The 15,000-nt window shown below is 44.9% G+C and overlaps 1 protein-coding gene across 1 annotated transcript in view; it reads right to left on the bottom strand.

Annotated features, from left to right (window-relative positions):
- LOC127004238 (hemicentin-1-like) overlaps nt 1-15,000 on the bottom strand; it is a 56,404-nt gene that overhangs the window by 27,361 nt on the left and 14,043 nt on the right. Inside the window, exon 2 of the mRNA XM_050871795.1 lies at nt 3,975-4,146. Coding sequence (XP_050727752.1) covers nt 3,975-4,050 — 76 coding nt within the window. The 5' untranslated portion in view covers nt 4,051-4,146. The remainder of the gene's footprint in view (nt 1-3,974; nt 4,147-15,000) is intronic.

Raw genomic sequence — 15,000 nt, forward strand, 5'->3', positions numbered from 1 at the left:
CTAGAGAAAAAAGGCAAATATCCCAACTTCTAGACTATAACGAGTCTAGGCTGCACTAGAAAAAATTAAGTAATAACGCGTGGAACAGTCGAATGAAGCGATCGAGAAGGGCGACAGCAGCGCCTGGACACAGGTAGAGGAAGGTGCCGGAAGCCCCATGGCTCATTCTTTCAAGCCGCTTCGACGGAGGCTGGAGGAACCTTCTGTGGGGAAGGAGGGGAAAATAAGGAATGTGCCCTAGTCATTCCGGGTTCCCAAAAATAGGTTTCTCTGAGATCAAAACCGTCATTTTGGGAACCCTTCATGACTAGTGCACGATAGCTAACTTCCACTTGGAGCAGAGGAGAAGGGAACTCCATCGAAGTGGCACATGCTTGAGTCTACTTATGCGTTCCGCCAAGTTGGTAAGCGTAGAAACGACTGAGGTCGTCCTACCTTGCCGTAGTGTACAATGTTGCGTAATGTAATGTAGCTGGAGTAGGTAGAAAGACATCTACCGAACGGGCGCAAGCAACTCCCGGTGAGGTATATATGGGAAGTGAGGAGGGTGCTGAAGCCCTCCAAAGACCCTTCCCATGTCCTCACAAACCGTTTCCCTATTGTCTCATCAACACCAGAGAGTAGTTCAGCATGCTCTCTAAAGACAGATCCTCTCTCTATCCACACCACACTACATTCACACAACATACACACCTTTTCCCAAAATTCAAAATTCAAAATGGCGTACAATACTAGTGCCTCGGAGTCCCCGCCTGGGGGGGACCACAAATTCCCCCAGGGAGGACTCCCCTTCTGGCTGCCGACTTGAGAGGTGTCTTGATAACTCCTCGAACCTCTTTCTTATCAATTTCTGCAACATTCGCGGTCTTCGTTCTAATTTTCATTCTTTGGAACACCATCTCTCCTCCTCTAAACCTCACCTTCTCTTCCTCACCGAAACACAGGTTTCCGAGGCTACTGACAGCACTCTGTACTGTGTTCCCTCCTACTATCTCTATCCTAAATTTCAATCCAAAGCCGGATGTTGCGCCTACGTGCGCAACGATATCACTTGCTCTCGTGCCCACGAGTGGTTAGCATCCATTTTGTTCGCTTACCTCCCTGGCTCCCTGGAGACCGGTACCCTCTCTCCCCGCGTTACGGGTGTGCGGAACGACTGTGTTGTGAGCCCCGCTCCCCGTCTAAGTCTATATATACCAAGTCAAGTCACTCTGCTTCAAAACTGCGACCGGTACGCACAGGAGGAGGTTTTGGGGCGGAGCAGCGGGATGACGTCACCTGGAGCCAAAAAAAAAATACCCGCCAGTTCAGGGGTGACTAAAGTATGTGCACTCTGGATGTGCATTCTCGCTTTCTTTCACAGCGCGTTCTGGCAAGCCACTGACGAAAAAATGTCTTTTTGTTGTGCTATTGCGTGACTGTAATTTCAATGACTACAAACGGCGGTGTGGGGTGTGATGGAGGGCATGTTGAAGTGATTTATTTAAATTAGTACGCCTTTCCTCGTTTTCTATAAATCCCTGTTTCAACATTCTCTAGTTTGGCTCCAAGCAGTGTCACGCATAAACAACGCCTCGGCCTTGTCTCCTCCCACAAACCTGCGTATGACTTGACTTGGTGTATATAGACTTAGGCTCCCCGTATCATACCCCCCCTCGGACCGCGGGCGCGGCGAGCTGCCGTGTTCGATACGCACGTCGACTCAAGCTTTACCATCAGACATTTCCCTCTACCTCTCACGTTTTCCTTTGTCACGCTTGTCGTTCGCTACCCTTTCTGAGGCTATGGCGACTACTGAGAAGGATTTGGCCTCTCTCTCCTTTTCTCGACACGCTTAGCTCTGGCCGACTAAGTGGGGAAGCACCTCAACTTACGTCGTGAGGCGGTTCGCTCCGCCTCCTACGCCACTAGTTAAGAGTGAGCACCTCGTTGACCGTCCCCAAACCATTGGTCCTACCAGCTTGGTACCTACAAAGGGGGTCTTTTCCACTCTGCCCTGTGTCGGTCTTGTAGATACACATAGCATCCTCTACGGCTCGCGATCAGCATCGCTTGTTCTATGACTCCGCTTCTGCGTCTGTAACGAGTACTTACCATACATGTGGTGTACTGCCCGTCCCAAGGGTACGGATGTACGCCTCACGCGTTACCAGCGTCTGAGTCCGTGACAAGTGTTTATCATACATGTGGTGTACCGCCCGCACCAAGGGCACGGGTGTACCCCTCCCGCGTTACCAGCGTCTGCGTCTGTGATACATGTGGTGTACCGCCCGCACCAAGGGCACGGGTGTACCCCTCCCGCGTTACCAGCGTCTGCGTCTGTGACAAGTGCTTACCATACATGTGGTGTACTGCCCGTCCCAAGGGCACGGGTGTACGCCTCCCGCGTTACCAGCGGCTGCGTCCATGACAAGTGCTTACCATACATGTGGTGTACTGCCCGTCCCAAGGGCACGGGTGTACCCCTCCCGCGTTACCAGCGTCTGCGTCTGTGACAAGTGCTTACCATACATGTAGTGTACTGCCTAGGGTTTGTTTCCCGGGATCCCGGACAATTTTCAAGGTTTAATAATCCCGGGATGTTTTTGCACATCCCGGGAAATCCCGGGATAAAATTAAGTACAAAAAATTTGACCATCAATGAACAACAGAAAGAGAGTGGGAGATAAGACAGAACCCTGCGGAACACCACTGTTAATAGGTTTAGGGGAAGAACAGTGACCGTCTACCACAACAGAAACAGAACGGTCAGAAGGGAAACTGGAGATAAAGGTACAGAGAGAAGGATAGAAACCGTAGGAGGCTAGTTTGGAAAGCAAAGATTTGTGCCAGACCCTATCACAGGCTTTTGATATGTCCAGCGCAATAGCAAAGGTTTCACTGAAACGACTAAGAGAGGATGACCAAGAGTCAGTTAGGAAGGCAAGGAGATCACCAGTAGAACGCCCCTTGCAGAACCCATACTGGCGATCAGATAGAAGGTCTGAAGTGGAAAGGTGTTTTGAATCTTCCAGTTAAGGATTGATTCAAAACCCTTTGATAGACAAGAAAGTAGAACGGGAGAAAATGGACGCCGGTTCGGAAGGGGGTCAAAGACCCGCGCCACCTGGGACGAAAGGCAGCCAGTGGGCGCCAAGGATTCGTCACGAGCCCATGGCCGCCCATCTCGCCCGGCGAGACGGGAAGAAGTGGGCGCCGGTATGGGTGGGGATCAAGGACCCGCACCTCCGGAGACGAAAAGCAGCCCGTGGGCACAAGCACGGCCGCCCATCTCGCCTGGTGAGCCGGAGAGAAGTGGGCGTTGGTCTGGTAGGGGAGTCGTGCTGAGCAGAGCGGGGGAGAGCGTCCACAAGGAGCTAGGCGGCTTGAAAGAATTAAGCATGGGGCCTCCGGCACCTTCCTCTACCAGTTTCCAGGCGCTGCTGTCGCCCTTCTCGATCGCTTCATTCGACTGTTCCACGCGTTATTATTTCATTATTTTCTAGTGCAGCCTAGACTCGTTATAGTCTAGAAGTTGGGAAATTTGCCGTTTTTCTCTAGGCTTTATCGCGAGAGCGAGTATCCCTCTCACATTATAGCTATTGTGCACTAGCCATGAAGGGTTCCCAAAATATTATAAGCGCCAATCTACTTCGGTCACAGCTTTTAGAAATTATTAGAATAAATATTGCTAAACAACGCTCCTTCGAACTGCTGATCTCGAACTGCTGATCTCCGTCTCCCTTTTATCGAGTGAACGCAACTCAATCTGGAACACGATACTTAAATCAACGTAATTACAGCTCTTGACAACCTCGGTATTTGAGTTGAAGCACTTATTGGGAGGAGAAGCAGTGCAGCACGTATCTCATTCTCACTTGGACTTAAAGTGCTCCTGAGAGTATCGTTGATAAACGAATGAAGTATTGCACACTGAAGGTTTGGCGGCTGTACGTGATTTCATGGGGAGTTATGTAATGGCGCAAGAAACTCACCGTGAGCGTTGAGGACCGTGGGAGGCGTCACACACACCGCCGCCATCACCAGCGCCGCCAGCCTCGTCGAGATCATGGCCTCCTGTGAGTTGAGGGTACGCGTAAATCCGTGACAACGCTCACTTCAAGGCGCAGCCACGCCACGCCGCGCACCCCCGCCACAGCCCAGCGCCTGTAAATGCGAGAGTAGAAAATGAAGATATATGACTTATTCACTGACACACACACACACACACACACACACACACACACACACACACACTGAATTACACCTCACCATTCACTTCAGTATGCACAAGCCAGAACTATACACTCACTTCTGCATAATAACCCCCTCGTAGGTCACATAAGATTTACTTTCTGAAATACATGCTCTCTGAATATGCAATGAAGCACTGGTACTACATGTGTGTGTGTGTGTGTGTGTGTGTGTGTGTGTGTGTGTGTGTGTGTGTGCATTATTTACACACACACACACACAGAGAGAGAGAGAGAGAGAGAGAGAGAGAGAGAGAGAGAGAGAGAGAGAGAGAGAGAGAGAGAGAGAGAGAGAGAGAGAGAGAGAGAGAGAGAGAGAGAGAGAGAGAGACGGAATCACTCATTATTTTACAGACGCAGTTGAATGCCTGATTCGTGGGTCCTTCAGACATTCATGCGTAACCTCTTACAAGATCCTAACAATATTACTTTCGTGTTTGAGCTGCGTGCCGCCATGCGCCGCTCTTGAAATTTCGTCGGCATACATACGTCAGAGTAAATTTAAGCAGCTGTATGCTGTTATAGGTCATCATGACGAAGTGGGTGAGCTCGCGTGAAATTGAGATTTGAGCGTCTTGATAAAACTGAATAAAAATCTCAGCAATTTTTTGTTGTGTTTTTTTTGGGAGGTGACAGACTTTCAAACATATAATATTTACACTCCTCTGGCTCTAACTATTGCACTCTATTTCATGGTGACTGTAGAGCGAGAGGGGTGAGGGGAGAGTGTTCCTGCACTTCCATAATTTCGTTTATTATTTGGGAGGGGAACAACTTTTCGTGAGGTCCCTTGCTCAAGTGGTTTTGAATAATATCCTTTGCAGGGTCATATTAGCCTTAGTCAAGGAGAAATGTGTGTGCACGCACGCATGCACACAAGCACGCAGGAGCGCACGCACGCTGACATTCCAATGCTTGCACGCTCCCATGCACACGGAATGATAGGAGTGCGGGAACATGATCCACTTCCTCCGCTTGCTCCGCAATTGCCTACTCATCCGCCTTGATATCGCTTACGATCTTATTTGTTATTCTGGATAACTTATTGGCTATTGTACGCATGATCTATATACACAGGGACGACAGAAAATATTGATCATAATTATATTAAGTTAATACTTCAGATTTCATGTTTTATGGTTCTAAAATGTATAATGAAAAGCTGTCTTAAAGAAAGGTGTATTGGAGGGCCATATCATCCCCGTCTTGTCAACCAGTGCCGAATATTATTTTGCACCTGTTGAATAATTAGGCAGTATTAAGCCACCTTTTCTTGTTGCTCATTTTTCTCCCTGACTTTCGAGGAAATTTTTCTCTTCCATAGAGTTATTGAAAGAAAAAATCAGAGCTTGGTCCTTGCGTTAGGCCCAGCTGAGACATCTTACTCTTGCTGCCGGTCAAGGCGGACTGATTGGACCTGTTCCATGGCGAGAGAAACGATGTTGTTAATTGTTCATGAAGTGCTTACTACGTGACAGACACCGTCGTTGTAGCATCCGAACAGACAGGGCATGCCAGAGTAATTCCGATCAATACTAAAGCCGAGAAGCTGTTGGGAGGCACCTGTCTGTGAAGGACTGGAGGCTGGGAATGGAGATGGCACGTGAATGGAGCCAGATAACAGACCTGAGTTAAGGTGAGGGGCGGAATGGGGGATAAAGGCGCAGAGGGAGGACCAGAAAATATTAAAACTTATCGTTAAAATAAAGGAGACAGACGAAGGTGATCAGTTTGAATTGATGGACACAAAACTTTAAAAATATAGGAAACCATAGACCCCCGGGCAGTGCACCGAGGCGAAGGGAATGCGAGCAGCAGCCAGTGGAATGGGAACGCTGCCTTTGATGCACGGGTCCAGCCACCCCACAGCGGTCATAAATAAAGGAGTGCGTCAGTAGCACCAAGCCAGGAGGAGGCAGAGGGAACTGGCGAGGCTACAGGGAAGGGGAGGGGAGGCTCGAACCCCAAGTCTCTCGGCCTTGAGGTGCTCCGTGTTCAATCCTTCTGACGGTGGATCCTGACCCAACTCGGTTACCATGACCTCTCGCCGCCGACCTGCGAGTGTTTGCGTATCAACAGCGTCTCACAGGGGTGGACGTTTGGGTATAGTTTTCAATATATGTAAAGCTTTCTTTCTCTGAAATCGACCAACAAACAAACAAGCCAACAAACAAGCAAAGGCATTCGTACTCAAACGCCTGCTCGTACACATAAATAATCATACAGATAAACAAACTAACACACAAAAAAAAATATATATAACTGGACAAATATAGATATGGAGACGGGACCACACGAGCGTAAGCCTAGGCCCTGTAATACTACAACTAGGTAAATACAACTAGATAAATACACACACACACACACACACACACACACACACACACACACACACACACACACACACACACAATGAATGGAAATGGCTCTGCACTGGCTCAATAGCGAAGGTCATCAGCGAAGGCACCGTTATGGGAGAGCTTTGCCTCTTCCATCAAAATGACGCCCAGGCTGAGGTCGAGGCCCCAGTGTCCTGCCATCAAATCAGGACTCACGGCCCTCACCACTGCGACACAATGCTTTGCTCTGCAGAGCGACGATAGCGACAGATGCAAGGTGACCCGATAGTGATATATATATATATATATATATATATATATATATATATATATATATATATATATATATATATATATATATATATATATATATATTAAACATTACAGGTGATGGTAAGGTTCGAGGCACCTGTCCGGAACCATCACTCCAGCGCCATCAATCGTCCCCATATCTCACATCAAGTTTTTATGACGCGCCGTGGCCATTGGTACCAAGCAATGCCACAGGGCAGCCATCGCCCACCACAAGTCCAAGAAGTATTAGAATATGGAACCAACAACGGAATGCCCGATCACATCTGCCACAGGAGACTGCCGCCCACTTCCGGGAAATCTTAGAAACTTCAGAATTGATTTTGTCTCAAGCGAAGTGTTTAACTCTTCCTTAGAATTGGGTTGTCTACGACTAAACTTAATGTTGGTGCTATTCAGCTTTTGCAGAACAAAACAGCGAAGCGTTCGTATGAAGAAAACCGGTCCCATAGTCTCCCCTCGTCATCACCGAACTGGAGGATGGAAGCCAGACAAAGAATAAAGAGGATAATCTGGCCTGACATCCGTCTTTGGGGTGGACATGTAAAAAGAAAGACTGAAATGGTCACTGGGAGGAGCGAACGCATCCCCCAACCCTGATACCAGCAGCCCCCGCACTATATATACGCTGATTTATTGGTTCATTTTTCTTTTCTTTTTTCTTTTGCCTCAATGTACGGCCGAAACTGGTAGAAAACCTTTAATATAAGAGAGAAAAACATTATTATATTTATCACAACATATCTTTGGGCCAAAACACCACCAACCAGTAGGAGAAGGTAGGAAGACACCTACCGAACGGGCGTGAACTACTCCCGGTGAGGATATATGGGAAGCGAGGAGGGTGCTGAAGCCCTTCAAAGACCCTTCCCATGTCCTCACTAACCGTTTCCCTTTTGTCTCATCAACACCAGAGAGCAGTTCATCATGCTCTCTAAAGACAGTTCCTCTCTCTTTCTACACCACACTACATTCACACAACACACACAGATTTTCCCAAAATTCAAAATTCAAAATGGCTAACGAAAACACCGCCTCGGAGGCCCCGCCTGGGGGGGAGACCATAAATTCCCCCAGGGAGGACTTCCCTTCTGGCTGCCGACTTGAGAGGTGTCCTTATAACTCCTCGAACCTCCTCCTTATCAATTTCTGCAACATTCGCGGTCTTCGTTCTAACTTTCATTCAGTGGAACACCATCTCTCCTCCTCTGAACCCCACCTTCTCTTCCTCACCGAAACACAGGTTTCTGAGGCTACTGACAACAACCTCTACTCTGTTCCCTCCTACTATCTCTATCCTAAATTTCAATCCAAAGCTGGATGTTGCGCCTACGTGCGCAAAGACATCACTTGCTCTCGTGCCCAAGACCTTGACTCTTCTGAATTTTCCACCGTCTGGCTAAGACTTCATTGTCATTCTATTACTAAATACATAGGTGCTGTTTATCTCTCACCTAACTCTACTAACTATGTTAAATTCTTTGACTATTTGAACTCTAAAGTGGAGCACATCTTGACTCACTCTCTCTTCGCTGAAATCTCCATCTTGGGAGATTTCAATGTTCACCACCAGCTTTGGCTTTCATCCTCCTTCACTGACCATCCTGGTGAACAAACCTTCAACTTTGCTCTCCTCAACGACCATGAGCAGTTGGTTCAGCACCCTACACGTATTCCCGACCGTCTTGGAGACAGGCCCAACATTCTAGACCTCTTCCTTACCTCTAATCCTTCTGCTTACTCTGTCAAACTGTTCTCTCCGTTGGGCTCCTCCGATCATAACCTTATTTCCATAGCTGGGCGTTATCGCGATAAGTTATCGCGATACTTTATCGCTGATAACAAAATCGGGTTATCGGCCATCCGCTACTTATTTAAATATATATCGGTATCTTCGTTACTTTTGTTACCAAACTAGCGATAATCGCTACTTTTTTCCGCCTCTCAGAAAAAAAACGTTGTCTCCTTACTGCGCATGCGTGGCCCGGTGTTGTATGAAAAAACTTCGGGGTATGAAATGTCTTCGGTGATGAGATTTCATACTTAGATCATGAAAATTAAAATACTAGGTTATTTTTTTATGCTACTCAAAAATCAATATATCATAGAGAAAAATCATTTAACTTTGCCCCAAAAATGATTATCCACTGCTTCAAATTTGATATTCCATATTCGTTTGTGAGCAAGCCATGATACTGAAGGCACCCGGTGTTGTGTTATTTGGTGTCCCATCGTCAAAAGCTGGCGCTTTTGTTTATAAACACTGGTCTCTCGTGAACTGCGCATGCTCAGACCATTAAGTGTAGACCTGTACAGTCTCACAATGCCTTTTTAACACATTAAGAGTTGCTGGAAAGCTGGATCAAACATACAGTACCACCATCCTCGCTGTTTCTAGAACGATGTACACTTTGTACATATAAATATAACTCGTACAGAGTGTCGTTCTAGAAACAGCGAGGATGGTGGTAGTGGTACTATATGTCTGATTCAGCCTTCCAACAACTCTTAATTACGGTTTAAAAGCTTTGTGAGACTGTACAGGTCTACGCTTGCTGGTCTGAGCATGCACCGTTCACGAGACCAGTGTTTGTAAACAATTTTTGACGGTGGGGACGCCAAATAACACAGCACCGGTTCAGGCATTTCTAGTATTACCGTCCATAAGTACGTGTCAACGTGTGGTTTTATGGTTTTTTAAGTTTCCTAAAATACAGATAATGAAAATTTGAATTCATCAATGTTGTTCTATCTGAAATATCAATATAGTATCGTTTTCGCCTATCGGACTTATCGCTTGCTAGTATCGGAATTGTGGATTTATATCGGGTATCGGTTATCGGATATCGCCTTTATTTGTGTCTCTAGTTAACGAATATCGGTTATCGCCGTTAAGGTTTTTCATTATCAGTTATCGGTTATCGGGAATAAGGTTTTATGTTATCGTGCCCAGCTATGCTTATTTCTGTATCTTGTCCTATCGCTCCTGTACATCCTGTGGACCCGCCGAAGAGGCGATGCTTCTGGCATTTTGTTTCAGTTCTGTGGGACGACCTGAGAATGTACTTTTCCGATTTTCCGTGGAATGATTACTGCTTCCAGGAGAGAGACCCCTCTGTGTGTGCTCAGCGCATCACAGAGGTGATTGTCTCTGGAATGGAGGCATACATTCCACGTACTTTCTCTACTCCTCGTGCTAAAAAGCCTTGGTTTAATCACGCTTGTTCTCGTGTTATTAAAGATAGAGAGGCAGCTCACAAAAGGTTCCAGAGCCTTCGAACTCCCACTAACTTTGACCTTTACATTTCAGCCCGGAATCGTGCCAAATCTATTCTCCGACTTACCAAAACTTCTTTTATTAATAGAAAATGTCAACACCTTGCTTCTTCTAATTATTCCCGTGACTTCTGGCATCTAGCCAAAAATATCTTCTCCAATTTCACTTCTCCCTCTTTCCCTCCTCTCCTTAACCCTGACGGTAGCACTGCCATCTCATCTGTCTCTAAGGCTAAACTCTTCGCTCAAACTTTCTGTAAGAACTCCACCCTAGACGATTCTGGGCATATTCCTCCTACTCATCCCCCATCTGACTCCTTTATGCCTGTTATTAAGATTCTTCCAAATGATGTTTTCTATGCCCTCTCTGGCCTCAACTCTCAGAAGGCTTATGGACCTGATGGAGTGCCTCCTATTGTCCTTAAAAACTGTGCTTCTGTGCTGACACCCTGCCTGGTCAAACTCTTTCGTCTCTGCCTATCAACATCTATCTTTCCTTCCTGCTGGAAGTATGCCTTTGTACAGCCTGTGCCTAAGAAGGGTGACCGTTCCAATCCCTCAAAGTACCGCCCTATAGCTTTACTTTCCTGTCTATCTAAAGCTTTTGAATCAATCCTTAACCGGAAGATTCAAAAGCACCTTTCCACTTCTAATCTTCCATCTGATCGCCAGTATGGATTCCGCAAGGGGCGCTCTACTGGCGATCTTCTTGCTCTCTTAACTGACTCTTGGTCATCCTCTCTTAGCCGTTTCGGTGAAACTTTCTCAGTTGAGCTTGACATATCGAAAGCCTTCGATAGAGTCTGGCACCAGTCTCTGCTTTCTAAACTGCCCTCTTTCGGATTCTATCTCTCTCTCTGTTCCTTTATCTCCAGTTTCCTTTCCGGCCGTTCTATCTCTGCGGTGGTAGACGGTCACTGCTCTTCCCCTAAACCTATCAACAGTGGCGTTCCACAGGGCTCTGTCCTATCACCCACTCTCTTCCTGTTATTCATCAATGATCTTCTTTCCATAACAAACTGTCCTGTCCACCCATACGCCGACGACTCCACTCGGCATTATTCAACTTCTTTCAATAGAAGACCATCACAACAGGAAGTACACGACTCCAGACTGGAGGCTGCAGAACGCTTAACATCAGAGCTTGCTATCATTTCCAATTGGGGCAGAAGGAACCTTGTGTCCTTCAATGCCTCAAAAACTCAATTTCTCCACCTATCAACTCGACACAATCTTCCAAACACCTATCCCCTGTTCTTCGACAACACTCAGCTGTCACCTTCTTCAACACTAAACATCCTCGGTCTATCCTTAACTCAAAATCTCATCTGGAAACTTCATATCTCCTCTTTTGCTAAATCAGCTTCCTCGAGGTTGGGCGTTCTGTATCGTCTCCGCCAGTTCTTCTCCTCCGCACAGTTGCTATACATATACAGGGGCCTTGTCCGCCCTCGTATGGAGTATGCATCTCACGTGTGGGGGGGCTCCACTCACACAGCTCTTCTTGACAGAGTGGAGTCTAAGGCTCTTCGTCTCATCATCTCTCCTCCTCCTACTGATAGCCTTCTACCTCTTAAATTCCGCTGCGATGTTGCCTCTCTTTCTATCTTCTATCGATATTTCCACGCTGACTGCTCTTCTGAACTTGCTAACTGCATGCCTCCCCCCCTCCCGCGGCCCCGCTGCACACGACTTTCTACTCCTGCTCATCCCTACACTGTCCAAACCCCTTATGCAAGAGTTAACCAGCATCTTCACTCTTTCATCCCTCACGCTGGTAAACTCTGGAACAATCTTCCTTCTTCTGTATTTCTTCCTGCCTACGACTTGAACTCTTTCAAGAGGAGGGTATCAGGACACCTCTCCTCCCGAAATTGATCTTTCTTTCGGCCACCTCTTTTAATTCTTTTTTGGGAGCAGCGAGTAGCGGGCTTTTTTTTATTATTGTTTTCTTTTTTTGTGTGCCCTTGAGCTGCCTCCTTTGTTGTAATAAAAAAAAACTAAAAAAACGAGGACCAGGCAGCTACCTAAACCTCTTCATATTTTGCTGTGGATAAAGTAAGCTACTGTTTAACTCGTACCCATCAGAGTTTCGTAAATGTTTTACTGTGAGATTGGCATTAATGTGCAGGAATGTAGAGGCGTATGTTTATGCAGGGGGGGTGGGGGGTGGGGGGTTATAAGTCGCCTATGTTTAAGTGGAAATAAAGGGCTAGACTTACAAATTCGAACAAGAAAGGTAGAGAGAAAGGAATAGACAGGAGGAGGAACTCTAAGAAAGACAGACACACATACAACCTCAACCATTGGAAACTAATTCAGTAATGCCGAATCACTCTCCACAATAAACGACAGCCTTCAATACCAATACATCATTCCTCCACAACATTACGACACCAGCTTAGCCTCCTTCAAACAGTATGTTACCTGTTACCACACCCCACCACACCCATCCCGTCACAGTCACCGTCACTCCAACCGCACCATCACCACCATCATCACCGTCACTCGAGCTCACTACCACAACTACTACTACTACTACTACTACTACTACTGCTGCTGCTACTACACTCTACCACAACTGCACTTTTTTTTTCATTGCCACATCCTACAACCAATAAAAAAGTCATCAATCTCACATTTTGCCACTCCCCAACACAACCACAATTTTCCACCCCACCTCCACTCCTTAACACCACCACTGGCACTCCATCATCACCACACTACTGCCACAATCACCACTATCAAACCCCATCACCACCACCACTATCAAACCCCATCACCACCACCACTATCAAACCCCATCACCACCACCACCACCACCACCATATCGATGCCACACTACTGAGACATATTTTGACCTCCACCACCACATTTTCCATCACCACCACACCCTGCCACCACTGCCACACCGCCATTACCACACCACGACACACTCACAATTTCCACCATTACCTTACCCTACCAACAACAACACTTGCTCATTGTTCTTTCAAAACTACATTTATTTCCAGCAGCTTTGTAATGTCTATCGCTCTCCACGTCTTGTATCGCTGTTGGTGGGAGTGAGGAATGATTTTATGGTTGCATTTGGTGGCATGTCGTTCATTCACGCCCCGCAACGTAATGACTTAATTGTTCTCATTTGCTGCGCTGAAGACACTCATTTTCTCATTACCTTGAATCACTAACAACGGCGCCTTCCCCTCGACACCTCGTCTTTAACTCATTTTGCTGCCCCGAGTTACCCCCTCCCCCTATGTGAGGCGCGCACACACACACACACACACACACACACACACACACACACACACACACACACACACACACACACACACACACACACACACACACACACACACACACACACATACATACCATGATAATATATGTGTGTGTGTGTGTGTGTGTGTGTGTGTGTGTGTGTGTGTGTGTGTGTGTGTGTGTGTGTGTGTGTGTGTGTGTGTGTGTGAGGTTATTTTTCTTACATATATGAAGGTCACATTAATCTGGGTGGCCATGCAATGCGATTGGAAGAAGAATCAAGGTGTTTTTGTGAGGCTCGGCGTCGCCCCGTAAGTTCGTCCGTGCTCTTGAGCACTTGACTTGTCGTGACTCAGAACACGTCACCACTGTATCAATATTTTATTTTTATTCTGAATGTGTTTCTTTTTTCAATTTCCAATATTCTGAGGTCTCTTGTGTAAGCCAAGAACTCTGTCCTGGGGAAACGTAATAAAGTCGACTCTATATAAAGCTAGCAATTTATTCGTCAATGAGTCTTGACGCGCTTGCTTGTCATTACGTGTCTATTTGACCTAAAACTAACTATCTCTCTCTTTCATTTATTTATCTATTTATTTATTTGTTTATTTATTTAACTATTTACCATAAGTGTGACAAATGTAAGCAAAACATATCCTCATATTCCTTGAAATGTAGTACTCGGACGAACTTACATTATTTAAATATTCTTGGCTTTTCGTACCCAAATATAAAGTTAGTCCTGCAAATGGAGTACAGTGTCTGGTGGAATTATCTCCAGACCAGATCTGCCTCCTCCCCACGGCGTGCGGCATTCTGGTGCGGTGGTTTGGTACGGTACTCTGTACAGACGGCACGCACTGATGCTTCAACCGTTCGTAGGCGAGGCGTGATGGCACAGGCGTCTAGATGTAGCGACCGTATTGACCTTTCTCAGACAAAACTTTGTGTACATCAGTGTGTATCTGTATCTATCTATCAATATATTTATACATTATATATATATATATAGAGAGAGAGAGATATATATATATATATATATATATATATATATATATATATATATATATATATATATATATATATATATATATATATATATATATATATATATATATATATATATATATATAGATAGATATATATATAGATATAGATAGATAGATATAGATATATAGATAGATAGATATATATATAGATAGATAGATATATATATATATATATATATATATATATATATATATATATATATATATATATATATATATATATATATATATATATATATATATATATATATATATATATATATATATATATATATATATATATATATATATATATATATAGATATATATATATATATATATATATATATATATATATATATATATATATATATATATATATATATATAGATAGATGAATGATAGATAGATAGATAGAGATAGATAGAGATAGATAGATAGATAGATAGATATAGATAGATAGAGATATATAGAGATATATATATATAGATATAGATAGATATATATATATATATATATATATATCTATATATATAAATATATATATAT

The sequence above is a fragment of the Eriocheir sinensis genome, chromosome 3, assembly GCF_024679095.1.
Source record: "Eriocheir sinensis breed Jianghai 21 chromosome 3, ASM2467909v1, whole genome shotgun sequence".
Lineage (NCBI taxonomy): Eukaryota > Metazoa > Arthropoda > Malacostraca > Decapoda > Varunidae > Eriocheir > Eriocheir sinensis.